The sequence below is a fragment of the Somniosus microcephalus genome, chromosome 20, assembly GCF_052327205.1.
Source record: "Somniosus microcephalus isolate GS21.2 chromosome 20, FLI_Smic_1.0, whole genome shotgun sequence".
In the NCBI taxonomy this organism is placed as follows: Eukaryota; Metazoa; Chordata; class Chondrichthyes; order Squaliformes; family Somniosidae; genus Somniosus; species Somniosus microcephalus.
Window position 1 is genome coordinate 69,016,925 of NC_141006.1, and position 20,054 is coordinate 69,036,978.

Consider the following 20,054-nt stretch of genomic DNA (forward strand, 5'->3'; position numbering starts at 1 on the left):
AGTTGAGGGCATCCTGAAACCCATCGTGCAGGGAACCCCCAGCTTCTGTCCTAACACTACAGACTTCTTACAGAAACTCAGCACCCACGGACCAGTTGAACCAGGAACACTCCTCGCCACGATGGATGTCTCTGCACTCTACACCAGTATCCCCCACGATGACGGCATTGCTGCGACAGCCTCAGTACTCAACACCAACAACAGCCAATCTCCAGACGCCATCCTACTACTCATCTGCTTCATCCTTGACCACAATGTCTTCACCTTCGCCAACCAGTTCTTTACCCAAACACACGGAACAGCCATGGGGACCAAATTCACACCCCAATACACCAACATCTTCATGCACAAGTTCGAGTAAGACTTCTTCGCTGCACAGGACCTCCAACCAATGCTATACACCAGATACATCGACGACATTTTCTTCCTATGGACCCACGGCGAAGAATCACTGAAAAGACTACACGATAACATCAACAAGTCCCATCCCACCATCAAACTCGCCATGGACTACTCCTCAGAATCGGTTTCATTCTTGGACACACGAATCTCCATCAAAGATGGACACCTCAGCACTTCACTCTACCGCAAGCCCACGGACAACCTCAGGATGTTCCACTTCTCCAGCTTCCACCCTAACCACGTTAAAGAAGCCATCCCCTATGGACAAGCCCTGCGAATACACAGGATCTGCTCAGATGAGGAGGAACGCGATGGACACCTACAGACGCTGAAAGACGCCCTCGTAAGAACGGGATATGACGCTCGACTCGTTGATCAACAGTTCTGATGGGCCACAGCAAAAAATCGCATAGACCTCCTCAGAAGACAAACATGGGACACAACCAATAGAGTACCCTTCATCGTCCAGTACTTCCCCGGAGCGGAGAAACTACGCCATGTTCTTCGCAGCCTTCAACATGTCATCGATGACGACGAACACCTCGCTAAGGCCATCCCCACGCCTCCACTACTCACCTTCAAACAGCCACCTAACCTCAAACAGACCATCGATTGCAGCAAATTACCCAGCTTTCAGGAGAACAGCGACCACGACACCACACAACCCTGCCACGGCAACCTCTGCAAGACATGCCAGATCATCAACACAGATACCATCACATGTGAGGACACCACCCACCAGGTACATGGTACATACTCATGTGACTCGGCCAACATTGTCTACCTCATACGTTGCAGGAAAGGATGCCCCGGAGCATGGTACATCGGCGAGACCATGCAGACACTGCGACAACAGATGAACGGGCACCGCGCAACAATCGCCAGGCAGGAGTGTTCCCTCCCAGTCGGGGAACACTTCAGCAGTAAAGGACATTCAGCCTCCAATCTTCGGGTAAGCATTCTCCAAGGCGGCCTTCGAGACGCACGACAACGCAAAATCGTAGAGCAGAAACTGATAGCCAAGTTCCGCACTCATGAGGACGGCCTCAACCGGGATCTTGGGTTCATGTCACGCTACATGTAACCCCACCTGACGTAGGGTCATCCAGACTCAAGTCGTTGTTGGCTTGTTCTCTCTACACCGATGCGGCCGGACCTGATGTGATTTCCAGCAACAAAAAAAAAAGTTTTTTCGTCTTTTTTGTTTTTCATAGACCCCAGCATCTGCAACATTTGACCTTGTGACCCCACCTCATTGTTCTTTGATGTAATGTTTTCCTGACTAACCTGTTTGGACACCATTCACACCTTTGATTGCTGTGATTATCTCTCTGCCGAGGTGTGATAAATGGCAGTTGGAAAGATTACCTGTAATCATCTGACATTATTCTCTGACTATATAAGCTGTGTCTTTATGCATCTCTCCACTTCACCTGACGAAGGAGCAGCACTCCGAAAGCTTGTGATTTCAAATAAAACTGTTGGACTATAACCTGGTGTTGTGACTTCTTACATTTATTCTCCCCATGAGCAGTCGCCTTAATCCCATGCACCTGATTTGTTTCTATATTTTTTTTATTCCCTTTTTTCTTTGACCTATCTAATAATCTATTCTAATATTTTTGTTTCAATCACTAGCTCCTGGAGCTTTTTTAAAAACATGTTTCTCCTGCTCTGTCCTAAATCTCTTTGTATTTACTCTTGCTTCTGTGAGCGAGGGGTCCAGATACAAGTCTGTTTTGATCTACTCTATCCCATCCCTTCATACCTCTATCAAATGACACTTTAATCTCCACTGCTCTAATGAAAACAATCCTTCATTTTCATGTGTTCCTTTGTATTATAGTGAATCTCTGCCCAAAATGGCACACAGCCTCCAACTGTGGTCTTACTGAGGTTTTATGTAGATTCGCCATTGGAGCTCAACTTTTATGTTATGCCTCCTGCCGTAAAACCCAGTATTCCAATAGTTTTTTTTAAATTTAAAATGGCCTGCTGCTTTTACTGTCTTATGAACCTGATGCTGCTACTCACTCTGCTCTTACCCAGCGCTCCCCCAATAATTACTATTTAAAAAAAAAACTGAAATGTAACATCGCACATTTACTGACGTTGAATTCCATCTGCCACCAACCAAGATGGCAATTTAATGTCAAAATATGGAACTTATCAGTAGTTTTAATAGAGTCCATGCAGACCACAAAAACCATCATAACCCATTAATCTTACTCTGGTTCTGAAGTCAGGTGACTGAATATTTCCCCATTCCGCAGACGGGTCCTCCTTGCTATGGAGTGTTGGCTCCTATACAATGGCACCTACACAGAGCATATTGTTACACGTCAGATATTTGTCGTGGAAGAGTTTGAGTCGCTGGCTTTGTGCACGAGTCATAGGGGAGAATCTCAGCCAGACAAGATAGTTGGGCTCAAACTGTGGCTGATGCGAGATATTGTTTACTAGGGCACCTCAGTCGAATCTTTCAATGTGTCATCACTTTAACAAGCCCGCTCCTATTGACTCAAATCTTTGTACACCTGACTTATTTTGGCGACTTTCATTAAGGGCCAAGCACACTCGCACCCTGAAAAAAATGTATATTTTAAAAAACAAACACGGTGGCATAGTGGTTAGCACTGTTGCCTCACAGTGCCAGGGACCCGGGTTCGAATCCGGCCTCGGGCGACTGTCTGTGTGGAGTTTGCACATTCTCCCCGTGTTTGCGTGGGTTCACGCCAGGTGCTCCGGTTTCCTCCCACAGTCCAAAGATGTGCAGGTTAGGTTGATTGGCTATGATAAATTGACCCTTAGTGTTAGGGGGATTAAATACGTGGGGTTACGGGGATAGGGTGGGATATGTGTTGGTGTAGAGGTTATGGGGATCGGGTGGGATATGTGTCGGTGCAGGCTCGATGGGCCGAAATGGCCTCTATCTGCACTGTGGGGTTTCTGTGATTCTTGCTGGTCCATCTTGGAGCTCCTGGAGGAAGAGACCTGATCCGGCGGCTGTCAACCCTGGCCTTGGAATTAAACAGGAACGAGCATCCTTTCTATGAGCATCCTTGCTTGGATGAAACGCAGTACTAGTTTTTTGAAAAAACGATCCACCAATTATTTTACACCCCCACCCCCACTACTTCCTTTACCGTTGAAAGGGTTTCTATAAAGGTATATAACCTACGTGAGTTGTGTTCTTGTGGTTTTAGACATCTTCGGAGTCGAGCTTTGCCCACCAATTTTTTTTTTTTGCCTACAAAGTGGGCGCGGGATCGGTTGGACTAAATAAGACGACCAACAGGGCCTCGGTGGTTTCCACCTGTCCTGTGGAGATACTGCTCCAAAGCCGTTACACGCACACCTCTTCCACAATCATTTATCTGTAACTTGCATCGATGGAGAGATAGCTAGATATATAGTATATGAATTCCCATGCGCATTAGCCGGTGATAACCCTTAATGACAAGTAATATTTGATAGAAAATATTCACTGAAGCTAATTGAGATATTGTTACAATGTTTATCTTTGACAATAATGGCAGAAGGGAACTTTGCTGTCATCCAATGCCAAATATTTTAGAGCCGTCCTTTTTTCCCCAATAACTGTTGAGACACTCTTGCCGTTGTGTCCATGCCAGTGCTGGTACTCTGCCCTCTGCGGTAACTGTTTCTTAAAAATGTAAAACCACCAATTTGATCAGCATGTTTATTGGCTGTCTGCTAACCATGGATGGAAGCCAACCTCCTGGACAGGAGGCCTAAGACTGCAGTCGGGTTCCAACAACCTGCCGACAAGATCTCGACATTCGCGGCTCACTTCCAAGTGCTGCGGGAACGCCACCCCGTTCTGCTGCAGCCACAACATCTTGGGGATGTTGGAGTCATCGAAAGGCAGGTGGCCGCAGAGCATGATGTACAGCACGATGCCCATACTCCATATGTCGCTCTTGATGCTTTCGTGCGGAACTCCCTGCAGCACCTCGGGCGCTGCGTACGCCGTGCTCCCGCAGAAGGTCTTGCTTAATTCAGCCGCGCCGGCCCGGAAATTCTTAGCGAAGCCGAAATCCGCCAACTTCACGTTGAAGTTTTTATCGAGTAGCGTGTTCTCGCACTTGAGGTCCCTGTGGGCGATGCCACGGTCGTGACAGTACCGAATGGCTGCTACAAGTTGACGGAACAGGGTTTTGGCGAGTTCTTCGGCTAAGGGTCCTTCTCGCTTGATGTACTCGAGGATGTCTCCTCCTTCCGCTAGCTCCATGATTATACAGATCTTGCCATCGTCCGATTCCCAGATTTCATGAACCTTAATGATATTTTTGTGATCCAAGTTCTGGACTATTTGCAGCTCTCGCGGGAGAAATTTGTGGATGAAATCTGGAAATGGAAAATGCAATGAATATTTACTTACACATGTCCTTTGTCCTGCGGGATTAACATTTTAACAAAACATTTTTAATTGAATCTGGCATTCACTTGACCACAGCCGCCTGTGCCTGCCCCAGGGCTGCAGTAGCTGAGCGAGAAGCTGAAATGCTTCAGTTATTGATCCCCCGCCTGGTAAATTGCGCATTCGGAAAACACCAGTGTACCATTCATCTTCGAAATTACAATGTGATAACAAGAAACTCGACCAGATTTAATATTCCTGCCCGTGCGTGGGCTGTAGCAGAGTTTAATTGAAAGCCGCGGGGATGAAACCGCAGACAGTGCAATTACTATTTACTGTTTAAATTGCCAGTGCAAAGTTTGGATTCAGGGAAACAACGGTGTCCTGGGTGAGCCGCAGTTTCAGCATCTTCACGCTGTATTTTTGTTACAGCCCACGCAGGAATATTAAATCTGATCGAGTTTTTTGTTATCACATTGTATTTTTGCGGGGGGTGGGTGGAAGCAGCGTGTTAACCCTTTCAAAACTGACCTCGTTCTATATTTAAATTGAACAAATACAAAATATTTAGATTACGAAATAGTATTGTATGTCCACATTTTTTCTTCTTCTCGGCCTGCTGGATTCTGTTTCACTTTGCCAGCTTTTCCTGTTTCTAGTTCAGGTTTACATCGGATATACGGCACAGAAACAGGCCATTCGGCCCAACCAGTCCGTGCTGCCGTTTATGCTCCACCCCAGCCTTCTCCCGTCTTTCCTCATCTAACAATATATCAGCATGACCAGCAGGGCAGGTTGAGAATGCAGTTAAAAAAGTTTATGGGATCCTGGGCTTTATAAATAGAGATATAAAGTACAAAAACGTGGAAATTATGATGAACCTTTATAAAACACTGGTCCGGCCTCAACTGGAGTATTGTGTCCAATTCTGGGCAACGGACTTTAGGAAGGATGTGAAGGCCTTAGAGAGGGTGCAGAAAAGATTTACATGAGTGGTTCCAGGGATGAGGGACTTCAGTTACGTGGATAGACTGGAGAGGCTGAGGTTGTTCTCCTTAGAGCAGAGAAGGTTGAGAGGAGATTTGATAGAGGTGTTCAAAACCATGAGGGGTCTAGACAGAGTAGATAGAGAGAAACTGTTCCCATTGGCAGAAGGGTCAAGAAACAGAGGACACAGATACAAGGTGATTGGCAGAAGAACCAAAGACGATGTGAGGAAACACTTTTTTATGCAGCGAGTGGTTTGGATCTGGAATGTACTGCCTGAAAGGGTGGTGGAGGCAGACTCAATCACAGCTTTCAAAAGGGAGTTGGATAAGTATCTGAAAGAAAAACATTTGCAGGGCTACGGGGAAAGGGCGGGGGAGTGGGATTAGCTGAGGTGCTCTTGCAGACAGCTGGCATGGGCTTGATGGGCTGAATGGCCTTCTTCCATGCTGTAACCATTCTATGATTCTATGATTCTAACCCTCTATTCCTTTCTCCCTCATATACTTGTCCAGCCTCCCCTTAAATGCATCGATACTATTCACTTCAACCACTCCCTGTGGTAGCGAGTTCCACATTCTCACCACTCTTTGGGTAAAGAAGTTTCTTCTGAATTCCCTATTTGATTTCTTGGTGACTATCTTATATTGATGGCCTCTAGTTTTGCTCTTCCTCACAAGTGGAAACACTCTCTCTCTGTCTACTCTATCAAAACCTTTTGTAATGTTAAACCCTCTATTAGGTCACACCTCAGCCTTCTCTTTTCAAGAGAAAAGAGACCCAGCCTGTTCATCCTTTCCTGATAGCTATAACCTCACAATTCTTGCCCCAGCTATTCACACATTCTCGGCATCTTAAATGTCTTCAGATTGATTTTTTATCATGCTTCTTCCTATAGTCTCATCATGTTACTATCACTACAGCTACTTAACCATCTGATGTAAGAACTTTGCAGGTTATTCTACTTCCTTGTCTCTCTGTCTGTCTGTCTCTCTGTCTGTCTCTGTCTGTCTCTCTGTCTGTCATGTTCATTTTTCAATGTTGTTCATCTGTATTTTTCCAGTTTTGAAGGGTTTATACCCAAACCATTACCTTGTCTGTTCTCTTCATAAACGCTGACTGACCTGTTTCCTGCATTTTCTGTTTATATTTCAGATTTCCAGTATTTGCTTTTTATTTTGACTGTGTTGACTTTAAGTGATGCTCATTTCACAGTACACCTTTGTGTTGCTCATTTCACAGTACACCTTTGTGTTGCTCATTTTACAGTACATCTTTGTGTTGCTCATTTCACAGTACACCTTTAAGTGTTGCTCATTTTACAGTACACCTTTGTGTTGCTCATTTTACAGTACACCTTTAAGTGTTGCTCATTTTACAGTACACCTTTGTGTTGCTCATTTTACAGTACACCTTTAAGTGTTGCTCATTTTACAGTACACCTTTAAGTGTTGCTCATTTCACAGTACACCTTTAAGTGTTGCTCATTTTACAGTACACCTTTAAGTGTTGCTCATTTTACAGTACACCTTTAAGTGTTGCTCATTTCACAGTACACCTTTAAGTGTTGCTCATTTTACAGTACACCTTTAAGTGTTGCTCATTTTACAGTACACCTTTAAGTGTTGCTCATTTCACAGTACACCTTTAAGTGTTGCTCATTTTACAGTACACCTTTATGTGTTGACTTATTTCACAGTACACCTTTATGACTTAAAGCCCCAGAATACTCATTTATTTTGCAAACGCTAAAGTCTGCAATTAAATTGAGATTTTTTTCTTTAATGTGACATACCCGATTATAGAATAAATAATGCGGCTGTTATCAGGGCATGAATTATATAGAGATATGGCCCATTAAATGATGTACAGTAAATTTGCATGCCGGGTAAACATCCACTTTGCTTTAACTGTAAAACTCCTTCAAATGAGCTGCTTCACTGAATTCAGCTGACAGAAGAATTTCGTAGAAGATAAGCCACAGCCTCCTGTGTCAGAAGACTTGGGCGTTTGCTCAGCATCACACTTTCCAGGCACTACAAAGGACTCTGCAAACTGTTGGCTCAGTGTCTGTTGGCCAGACACAATAAAATGTGAGTAGCAAAAGTCAATAGGAATTTTTTTTTAAATCACGGTGAAGCTCTACAATAGACGAGCAGTTCACTTGAGCACAACAGATGTGAGATATCTGCAGAGAACACTGCACCTAGTATTAAAAATGGGCTATAAATTGCAGGTCAAAAATGAGAAGGTGCTTTTAAACCATGACCGGAGTGAATTACAGGGCAAGGCCAGGACTCTGCTGAAAATAGATCCGACAGTTCGCTTATTTCACTTGAGTTTTCTAAGTATGGGAGGAAACTACTTTGAATTTGTCTCACACTTTTGGTAGCCTAGTGCACTCCTGAGGGTGCAGAAGGCTTAGAGGGTGTGGAAATCTTAAAGTGCATCCAGGAGAGCTTTTTGAGCCAGCATGTAGAAAGTCCTGCTGCACCTAATTCTAGGGAATGTAGCCGGGCAAGTGGTAGAAGTGTCAGTAGGAGAGCATTTTGGTAACAGTGACCATAATTCGGTGAGATTTAAGGTAGTCATGGAAAAGGACAAAGATGGTTCTAAATTGGGGGAAGACCGATTTTAATATGATAAGGCAGGATCTGGCCAAAGTGGACTGGGATCAGCTACTTGAAGGAAAATCCACATCAGAGCTGTGGGAGTCTTTCAGAAAGGAAATAGAGTGAGTACAGCGCCAACATGTTCCTATAAAGGTCAAGGGTGGGACCAACAAGGCCAGGGAACCCTGGATGTCGAGGGATATACACGAATGGATTAGGAAAAAAAGGGAGACTTTTGGCAGATACAAAGGACTAAAAACAGTGGAAGCCCTAGAGGGGTATAGAAAGTGCAGGGGGGTACATAAAAAAGAAATTAGGAGAGCGAAGAGGGGGCATGAAAAAACACTGGTGGGCAAAATAAAGGAAAATTCTAAGGTGTTTTATAAGTATATTAAGGGCAAGAGGATAACCAGGGAAAGAGTAGGGCCCATTAGGGACCAAAGTGGCAATCTGTGTGTAGAGCTGGAAGATGTGGGTGAGGTTTTAATTGAATATTTTGCATCTGTGTTCACTATGGAGAAGGACGATGTCGGCATAGAAATCAGGCAGGGGGATTGTGATATACTTGAACAAATTAGTATTGAGAGGGAGGAGGTACTAGCGGTTTTAATGGGCTTAAAAGTGGATAAATCCCCAGGCCCAGACGAGATGTATCCCAGGCTGCTGTGTGAGGCAAGGGAGGAGATTGCAGGGGCTCTGACACAAATTTTCAGAACCTCTCTGGCCACAGGGGAGGTGCCAGAGGACTGGAGGGCAGCTAACATAGTACCATTATTCAAGAAGGATAGTAGGGATAAACCAGGGAATTACAGGCCAGTGAGCCTAACATCAGTGGTAGGGAAATTATTGGAAAAAATTCTGAGGGACAGAATTAGTCTCCACTTGGAGAGGCAAGGATTAATCAAGGATAGTCAGCATGGCTTTGTCAGGGGGAGATCATGTCTAACCAATTTGATTGAATTTTTCAAAGGAGTGATGAGGTGTGTGGATGAGGGTGGTGCAGTTGATGTAGTCTACATGGACTTCAGTAAGGCTTTTGACAAAGTCCCGCATGGGAGACTGGTCAAGAAGATAAGAGCCCATGGGATCCAGGGCAATTTGGCACATTAGATCCAAAATGGGCTTAGTGGCAGGAGACAGAGGGTGATGGTCGAAGGTTGTTTTTGTGACTGGAAGCCTGTGTCCAGTGGTGTACTGCAGGGATCAGTGCTGGGTCCTTTGCTGTTTGTAGTGTACATTAATATTTAGATATGAATGTAGGAGGTATGATCAGTAAGTTTGCAGATGACACGAAAATTGGTGGAGTGGTAAATAGCGAGGAGGGAAGTCTCAGGCTACAGGACGATATAGATGGGTTGGTCAGATGGGCAGAACAGTGGCAAATGGAATTTAACCCTGAAAAGTGTGAGGTGATGCATTTTGGGAGGACTAACAAGGCAAGGGAATACACAATGAATGGTAGGACCCTAGAAAGGACAGAGGATCAGAGGGACCTTGGTGTGCATGTACATAGATCCCTGAAGGCAGCAGGACAGGTAGTTAAAAAGGCATATGGGATACTTGCCTTCATTAGCTGAGACATAGAATATAATAGCAGGGAAGTTATGATGAGCTGTACAAAACGCTAGTTAGGCCACAGCTGGAATACTGTGTGCAGTTCTGGTCGCCACGCTATAGGAAGGATGTGATTGCATTGGAGAGGGTGCAGAGGAGATTCATCAGGATGTTACCTGGGCTGGAGTGCTTCAGCTATGAAGAGAGACTGGACAGGCTGGGGTTGTTTTCCTTAGAGCAGAGAAGGCTGAGGGGGGACCTGATCGAGGTGTACAAAATTATGAGGGGCATAGATAGGGTAGATAGAAAGGAACTTTTCCCCTTAGTAGAGGGGTCAATAACCAGGGGGCATAGATTCAAGGTAAGAGGCAGGAGGTTTAGAGGGGATTTGAGGAAAATCCTTTTCACCCAGAGGGTGGTTGGAATCTGGAACTCACTGCCTGAAAGGATGGTAGAGGCAGGAACCCTCACAACATTCAAGAAGCATTTAGATGAGCACTTGAAATGCCATAGCATACATGGCTACGGACCAAGTGCTGGAAAATGGGATTAGAATAGACAGGGCTTGATGGCTGGCGTGGACACGATGGGCCGAAGGGCCTCTTTCTGTGCTCTATGACTCTATGATAAAATGTGACTTGAACACCTTTGTTTCAGAAGAACATAAGAATCAGGAGCAGGAATCGGCCATACACCCCTCGGGCCTGCTCCGCCTTCAATAATATCAAGGCTGATCTTCGCCCTCAACTCCACTTTCACACCTGATCCCCATATCCCTTGATTAACCTGGAGTCCAAAAATCTATTGATTTCAGCCTTGAATCTACTCAACGATTCACCATCCACAGCCCTCTGGGGCAGAGAATTCCAAAAATTCACAACCCTCTGAGTGAAGAAATTCCTCCTGATCTCAGTCCTAAATGGCCGACCCCTTATCCTGAGACTATGCCCCCTAGTTCTAGACTCTGCAGCCAGGGGAAACAACCTCTCAGCATCTACCCTGTCAATCCCCCTCAGAATCTTATATGTTTCAATGAGATCACCTCTCATTCTTCTAAACTCCAGAGAGTATTGGCCCATTCTACACAATCTCTCCTCATAGGACAACCCTCTCATCCCAGGAATCAATCTAGTGAACCTTTGTTGCACCGCCTCTAAGGCAAGTGTATCCTTCCTCAGATAAGGATACCAAAACTGTGCACAGTACTCCAGGTGTGGTCTCACCAAGGTCCTGTACAATTGTAGCAAGACTTCCTTACTCTTATACTCCAACCCCCTTGCAATAAAGGCCAACATGCCATTTGCCTTCCTTATTGCTTGCTGTACCTGCATGCTAACTCTGTGTTTCCTGTACAAGGACACCTAAATCTCGCTGAACACCAACATTTAATAATTACTCACCATTTAAAAATATTCTGTTTTTCTATTCTTCCTACCAAAGTGAATAACCTCACATTTCCCCACATTATACTCCATCTGCCACCTTACTGCCTACTCACTTGACCTGTCTATATCATTTGTGTTCTCCTCACAGCTTACATTCCCACTTGGCTTTGTATCATCAGCAAACTCAGATACATTACACTCGATCCCTTCATCTAAGTCATTAATGTAAATTGTAAATAACTGAGGCCCGAGCACTGATCCTTGCGGCACCCCACTAGTTACAGCCTGCCAACCTGAAAATGACCCATTTATCCCGACACTCTGTTTTCTGTCCGTTATCCAATATATTACCCCTACCCCATGAGCCCTTATCTTTCGTAACAACCTTTTATGTGGCACCTTATTGAATACCTTTTGGAAATCCAAATATACAACATTCACTGGTTCCCCTTTATCGACCTTGCTAGTGACATCCTCAAAAAACTCTAATAAATTCATTAAACACGATTTCCCTTTCATAAAACCATGTTAACTCTGCCTAACCATATTATAATGTTCTAAATGCTCAGTTAACACTTCACAGAAATCACAGAAACCCCACAGTGCAGATAGAGGCCATTTCGGCCCATCGAGCCTGCACCGACACATATCCCACCCGATCCCCGTAACCCCTACACCAACACATACCCCACCCTATCCCAACACGGGGAGAATGTGCAAACTCCACACAGTCACCTCCTTAATAATGGATTCCAGCATTTTCCCGACGACTGATGTCAGACTAACTGGCCTGTAGCTCCCTGTTTTCTCTCTCTGGCCGCTCTTGACTAGCAGGGTCACATTTGCTCCCTTCCAGTCCCCACGGGACCGTTCATTGGCAATTCACACGTGTAACCCAGGATGCTGCCTGTGAAACTTGTGCCAACTTTGGGCAGACCCACCTCCATGATTCCTGGGACGCTGCATTAAACATGTAGACCGCGCTTAACACGTTCAACTGTGTGTGAAATAACAGTCACGTCAGTCAACTGAGCAGTGACCTGCGCAGAATGCAAGCTCTTCATTGGCTCTGGAATCCGACTCCTTCAGTGTGCGTCATCTGGGGGACATTTTTCATTAGAATCAACAGAAGGTGAACTGATTTTAGAACCGTGGGTTCTAAGTAAAATAAACCATGTCATAAATAATTCAATGAAATTGGGATGAGTTAGTTGCTTATTCGGGCTAACCGTGTTTTTGGAAACAGCCCCGTGTGTCTTACCCTTTGGCACTGTCTGTCGGTTGATGATTTTGATGGCCACTCTCCTCTGTTGGCTTCTGCAGTAAGCTTCCTTGACTTTGGAATAGGTCCCCTCCCCGATCGTGTTTCCAAGTTGATATCCTTTAGACAGGAGCAGTTTTTCCATTGCTTCTCATCCACTTTCTTAACGAGTTTCAGCGATCACATTCCTCAATTTATCCAGTTCCACGCAATCTAACTAATGTTTCTCGGCTTCCTAACTTATTTCTAAAATCGGACATTATAAAAAAATAGCAATCCCGGGTGTGACCACCCAAGCAAAATAAGCCCAGCAGATATAAATGTGACTTCATTGTGATGCCATAATTTACCTGTTACTAAGGAGACTTTGTGCTGTGCACTGCTGAAGCAGTATTGCTAATATTAATGATTTAACTAAACTTTATAAATAAATCGTTGGCTGTTGTGGATCAATTGCAGTATTGAGTGTACCCGAGAGGTGCTCAAGTTGTTATTGCACGCTGTCCTTTGGAGCGCAGTCTCTCCTCAGCTCCCTCTCAGCTAAACCAAACCCAGCCTTCAAGACACGGCACCTAAACCCAAGCCCAAATGCCAGCCCCCCAAGCTTTTTTTTTCTGTTTCTGCGAATCTAGAGCCCGAGGATGTGTCTGGTCAGGGTCTGAGCGAGTGGAGCAAAGGTGGTCTACTTACTCCGAGCCTAGCTCAAGACCACCGTCTCTATCCCATCAACCCAAAGCCTCGCCAAAGGCGCGGTGTGTCTGCTCTACTCACTCAAAGACCAAGTCGACAGGATTTAAAACATAGAAACATAGAAGATAGGAGCAGGAGTAGGCCATTCGGCCCTTCGAGCCTGCTCCGCCATTCAATGAGATCATGGCTGATCATCCAAATTCAGTACCCGGTCCCTGCTTTCTCCCCATATCCCTTGATCCCTTTAGCCTTAAGAAATATATCCAACTCCTTCTTGAATATATTTAATGAATTGGCCTCAACTGCCTTCTGTGGTAGAGAATTCCACAGGTTCACCACTCTCTGGGTGAAGAAATTCCTCCTCATCTCAGTCCTAAATGGCTTACCCCTTATCCTTAGACTGTGACCCCTGGTTCTGTTTCTGCCAACCTTAACCTCGACAAGATGACTTCCTGCAAGCGCCGACCCTCATTTTAACCCCAATACCCCATTTCTTCCAATCCCATTGCTAGCCCAGACAAGTCTGCGTTTTCTGCTAAATTTGACCTCGATAATAAAGCACTTTCTAATCTAAATTTTAATAAGATTGTTAAAACCAGCACCCATGCCAATACCCATTTCTTTCAGATCGTTGCACGGATAAATATTTATACAAATGTAATTCTCCATATCATAAAAGTGGATGACATTTTTTTTCATTTAAAATGAGACAGTTGTCGATATTTTATTAGATGCCCCGTTTCTCTTAACGCATGTGCTAGTCAAATTCCATTCATCAGGTCCCTTTAGATCGGAGTATATACAGCCGAAGATGTCCATTTCAGAAAGGCAAGCACAGAGTAAATGCTGCAATAAATTGACAGTCCTGTGGGAATACAATCGCGGTGTTGCGTTCAACAACCTTACTGTCCGGAAACCTTCGATGAAAGACTTTGCATTGTGATCTAGCAATTGCCAAGGAGCTCCAATAAAGTTAGCATTGGTAAATAACTCAATCGTTTTTGGTAGTTTGCGAAAATGAATAATTTACACAATTATTGCAATACGAAGCCCCCCACCCCCCCCCCCCCCCCCAAAGCTGAGGTCTCTGTGCACAGCTCTGGGGGCAGATTCCACCCTCCCAGTTTGTACAAATATGAAACTGAGTGTCCTACTGTCGCACCGGCCAAAACTGCTCAAAGAGCTTGCAGCAAGAGTGAACCAGCCGAGAGGAGAGGCCTGCAGAGACATTTCGTGCACACTATGCGGCCGCTTCATCTCAGCCCATGTCGCCTACGTGCGACCTCTATTTATCCCTTGTTATTGTGACGTTTCAGCTGCAGACCTGATGTCAGCGGCCTCAAACTGTCTCAGCATTCTGATCAATCGGAAAACCCTGGCGGGAGTTGTTCTTTACCTCGATCTCCTTCTTCCAGTAAGTAGCAAGCTCTGCTCGTAACCTGTTTCTGTTCTAAAAATCCTCGTCAAAGTTGTCATCAAGCTGACCATTATCCCGTGTTGGTTTTTTCCCCCTCTCCCACCCCCTTCTCTCTCTCTCTTTCAAACAAGAAATGAGCTCCCCTACAGACCCAGAGCCAAGGAGGTTCCCCATCGAGGCAGGTGATTCCAAGGGTTCCGTGTCGAGGCCAGTAAACCCGGACCCTGAGGTCCCAAATCAACGATCCGCCAGGTAAGAGCCATCACAGGGCCAGGTGGAGACAAGGCGCGATCGAGAACACAGGGCCTTGCACTTACTTACCTAATGCCGAGGGCCACCTATCCAGAAGCACCACCTAACATCAAACATTAATAATAGATACTTGGTTATTTTTCTTCCTGGAAGCCCTCGGATCCATCTCAATTTAAAAATAGCACAAAGATGTACATTTCAACAAGATGAGATGTGAGTTCATTTCGAAGTCCCCAGGAGCCCGTCCGTGGACAACCGATATTTATTCAGTCCATCAAGACAATCTATTACTACCCCAGTCACAAACACAAAGTGCTTTCAAACTTCTGAAAAGGTGGCATTTACTTACAGTGTAACATTGAAATATTAAACGCATTTGCGCTTCTTCATGACCTCATAAGGAAGCTTTTACCATATCAGTGAAGTCTTTATGACATCATATATCACTGGTTATCTCAAGCGTATATAGGTAGAAGCATTAGTGTAAAGGTGTTTGTTCTCAGCAGAAAGTACGCCTCATCTATATAACATTCAAAACCTGTAAGAATTTTTTTTGCAGTAAATTAGAGTGGATTCAGTCAGGCCAGCCTTACAAAGAAGCTCAAGACTCATGGAACAGTTGACACGTTGTCTAGACAGATTGAGAACTGGTTTGCAGATAGGATGGTAATTAATGGAAAATCAGTGGCTGGAGAAAGATACCGCGGAATTCCAAAAGGACCTAATCTGAGACCCTGTTATTTCCAATATTTGTGAATGTTGTGGCATTATCTTCCAGATGGTTGTCCCAACATGCCTGTTTCTTTATGGAACCACTTCTGACATGCCTGTAACCTCTATAATTAGAGTGGCTTGCAGGGTGCATGGAGACTTGGAGAGAAAGTTATTCACAGAAGATAGAAGAATCATAAACAACACAAGAAAATCCAAAGGATCGAAAGCTTTATGGGCTGGCAATGTCTAGGAGATTGGCTAACTTTAGGGTACAGTAGTGTAGTGGTTAGGTTACTGGACTAGTAATCCAGTAGAACAAAAGTTCTACGAGAATTTGAATTCAGTTTATTAAAAATGAATCTGGATAAAGGAGCTGGTATCAGTAAAAGTGACCGTGAATCTGTCAGATTGTCATAAAAAGCCAACTGGTTTGCGAATGTCCTTTAGGGAAGGAAACCTGCTGTCCTTGCCCCTGCTATGTCTCTAGTCCCACACCAAGGTGGTTGACTTTTAAACATCCTCTGAAGTGGCCTAGCAAGTCACTCAGTTGTATCAAACTGCTACAAAGAATAATGAGAATAAAACTGGACAGACCAGTCGATAACCTAGTCACTGAATCAGGGCATGTCAACTGCACATCTAGCCCAGTCAACCCAGCAAAGTCCTCCTCACTAACATCTGGAGACTGGTGCCAAGGTTTGGCGAGCTGCCCCGCAGGCTAGTCCAGCAACAGTCTGATATAGTCATACTCACAGAATCATACCTATCAGCCAATGTCCCAGACTCCTCCATCACCAGCCCTGTCATGTGCTCTCGCCGGGTGGGAGTGGCACTGGGAGTCAACATTAATGCTGGACCCCATGAAGTCTCATGGCTTCAGGTCAAACATGGGCAAGGAAATGTGCTGGTTACCACCTACTGCCCTCCCTCAGCTGATGAAGCAGTACTCCTCCATGTTGAAGACTACTTGGAGGAAGCATTCAGGATAGCAAGGGCACAGAATATACTCTGGGTGGGGGACTTCAACTAACAGGAGGAGGAGGCTCCATGAATATCCAAGAAACAGCTGAGTGCATGGGACACAGCAAAGGCTATGGGCCCCAACAACATCCCGGCTGTCGTGCTGAAGACCTGTGCTCCAGACCTAGCCGTGCCTCTAACCAGGCTGTCCCAGTACAACTACAACACTGGCACCTACCCAACAATGGAAAGTTGCCCAGGTGTGTCCTGTTCACAGAAAGCAGCACAAATCCGGCCAATTACCATCCTATCAGCCGACTCTCAATCATTAGCAAAGTGATGGAAGGAGTCATCAACAGTGCTATCAAGTGGCACTGACTCACCAATAACCTGCTCACCGATGCTTAGTTTGGGTTCCTCCAGGACCACTCGGTTCCAGACCTCATTACTGCCTCGGTACAAATATGGACACGAGCTGAATTCTGGAGGCGAGAGTGACTGCCCTTGATATCAAGGTAGTGTTTGACCCAGTGTGGAACCAAGGGGCCTTAGTAAAACTAAATTCAATGAGGATCAGGGGGAATTATCTACAGTGGCTGGAGTCATACCTGGCACAAAGGAAGGTGGTTGTTGGAAGCCAATCATAGTAGCTATTGAGAGGGGAATCAGGAAAATTAGCAAAACATAAGATATAGGGGGTAATTTTCAACTTTGCCACCTGAAATCAATGAGAATTGGGTGGGTTCTACAATGGATGGGCGATTCGCTCTGCCAGGTTACTGCCCGGGTTCTGTAGTTGACAATTGCCCAGAAAGTCACATCATATGAACAAGTGGATTGGCTGCAGGTAGAAAATGGGTTTATGATGATTTTTAGTTACTTAAAATGTATGGAGTGCACTTTGTACAGGGTTATCCAATTGGACAATGTATGGAGTGCACTTTGTACAGGGTTATCCAATTGGACAATGTATGGAGTGCACTTTGTACAGGGTTATCCAATTGGACAATGTATGGAGTGCACTTTGTACAGGGTTATCCAATTGGACAATGTATGGAGTACACTTTGTACAGGGTTATCCAATTGGACAATGTATGGAGTACACTTTGTACAGGGTTATCCAATTGGACAATGTATGGAGTACACTTTGTACAGGGTTAGCCAATTGGACAATGTATGGAGTACACTTTGTACAGGGTTAGCCAATTGGACGTTTACCTCCACACATGAAGTGATCATGTAACTCATGGCAAAACTTGAAAATAATATTCCCTAAGAATCAACATCATCTTTTTATGACGGAATGTTCTATTTATAAGTTTCTTTTTAAAAAGAACAATGATCTTTGCATGTTTTTTTAAGTTGGGAAGTGGAGTTTAAAGCACCTCCTGATTGCTCTGCTTCGTTATGTAACGTAAGTGTGAATATAGTGGGGCGGAGTTTCCGCCAGTAACATCAGCGCAATCCGGGCGGAATCGGCCGAACCCGCGCAAAAGATCGGGAAATTTTAAACGTAAGTGAGTTGCACCCAAAGCCACGTTTGCTGGTGTTTTCCGCGATCTTTTGCGCTGGTTTAAGATTCGACCTGGCGGTCTGGCCCCACCCACTAAACTGGCCGTGCCCCCAGGCCCACATTGCCAGATTACGCTCGTGCGGGCACTAGTGGGTTTTGAAAGATTTTTCATATCAAATAATAGTTGATTTTCTATGAAACGTGACTAGTGTGCACTCATGACAGCGGTGAACGGTTCAGTATCGCTTTTCCTGAGTCATTTTCAGTGATTTTAAAATTGGGTTACTCACAGGACACGCTGATTAAAATGCTTCTTTTTTTCAGCTGTATTAATAAAGCGGGACCGGGTTACCACGCTTAACACAGCAATGAATACTCTGTAATGGTTTGGAAAAAAGCAATAAACGATTACGTTCTTTTACACTGCCTGATTGCGCCGGTTCATGGAAGATTTTACTTTTTGTGATTATGCAAATAATTTTTATCGGAAATTTGAACTGTAGCCTAACGAGCGCAATTCCAGTGCAATTTGGGTGCAATTTCCTGACTGCGGCCACAGTGGAAACTCTACCCCGTTATTTTTTATTCCGGTGAGGTTCGAGCTACTAGATTAACATGAATGGAATGTACCCAATGGATACCAGGAATTCAGAATTTGTTATACAATAGAAAAAGGCACAACTTACTCATGGAGTAAGTTTAGTATTCCACAGTGCTCCATTGAATATTCTATTTATATACAAGATGATAATGACAATTTTAAACTGGCATTGATTTTGTGAACCTGAAGCAATGGTGATTATTATAAGTATTGGGGAGCTTTCACACCCTTACAAAGATAGCTCTCAGACTAGAATTTATTGTACTTATTGTGGCTCTGAGGTCACTAACTACAGCGCTACCTTCTCTTTTACACTGAACCTAGCATCTACACGCAATCAATTGAAGCATTTTCTAACCAAGTTTTATCTTTCATTATGCAGACAGCTGAGAAGATGTCCGGGTAGTCACTGCTTGACTATTCCTCACGTTTCCATCGACGTTTATATTGCAATGGACAGGAATCCTCCGACACGTGCAACGTAATCAGCCACTAAAGTATGAGTATAAATGTGAGAATATGGGAGCAGGTAGTGGAAGACTAGGGTATTGCGGTGGCTGCCTAAGAAAATGTCTCTGTACAATACAATAAAAATAGTCTTCAAATACCACTCATGCGAGGGAGCCATCTTTGAAGTTCTTATTGACTGAAGTTCAGCTTTCCCCACACCCATTCCCCTGCCAATATTTCTCAATAACATTTTCATCATAAAATAGTGATTACCTCAGGGTTCGACTCGATTCATATCAACCTATCAGCAAAACAGGGTTTCACAAAATAATATTGCAGTCAAGTTTTTTTTGGAAATGTAATGATTGGGGTAAATCGCAGCTCTCCAGATCCATAATGGGCAGTATTATTCCAACTATTCAAGATTCAAGATTCAAGATCATTTTATTGCCATATGTAACTAGTACAATGGAATGCTTACTCCCCACTCACTCCCACAATACAAGCATATAATATAAAAAGCAAAAAAATAAAAACAAGTATAAATAAAAACTATTTGGCTATTGGGTTCAGACTGGTTCTTTAGATTTTTATCAGCAAACTACACATTTTTATTAACTTCAGCCCTCCCGTTTGTTCAGTGTCCATTAAACCCTCCTTACCATCCAGTGAGATGCAAACCTACTCCTACTACTTCACAACTTCAGTCACTCGCCCATATCAGAGTCTTGATGGCTAAAATCACAACCACCCGAGCTGCACTTGGCATTATATCCATACCAACCATATCTGCAGAGCTCGACACACCTACCTGCCAGTGACTGTGAGTAACTACTTCCGCGTGTTCTAGGCATCAGGAAGCTTTGCCTTTT

General features: G+C 44.4%; 1 protein-coding gene and 1 long non-coding RNA gene across 2 annotated transcripts; one reads left to right on the forward strand and one right to left on the reverse strand.

Annotated features, from left to right (window-relative positions):
* Nucleotides 1-4,038: 4,038 nt before the first annotated feature.
* Nucleotides 4,039-12,860, reverse strand: LOC147103386 (testis-specific serine/threonine-protein kinase 3-like). Its single transcript, XM_085963156.1, has 2 exons — nt 12,586-12,860; nt 4,039-4,773 (listed from the first exon to the last, which is right to left on the reverse strand). The coding sequence occupies exons 1-2, from the start codon at nt 12,728-12,730 to the stop codon at nt 4,106-4,108; spliced, it is 813 nt and encodes a 270-aa protein (XP_085819282.1). The 5' UTR covers nt 12,731-12,860; the 3' UTR covers nt 4,039-4,105.
* A 1,726-nt stretch (nt 12,861-14,586) lies between these two features.
* On the forward strand, nt 14,587-19,342 carry LOC147103387 (uncharacterized). The gene is made up of 3 exons (XR_015072998.1): nt 14,587-14,689; nt 14,824-14,944; nt 19,115-19,342. It is a non-coding gene; the product is annotated as an uncharacterized LOC147103387 (long non-coding RNA).
* Nucleotides 19,343-20,054: the final 712 nt, after the last annotated feature.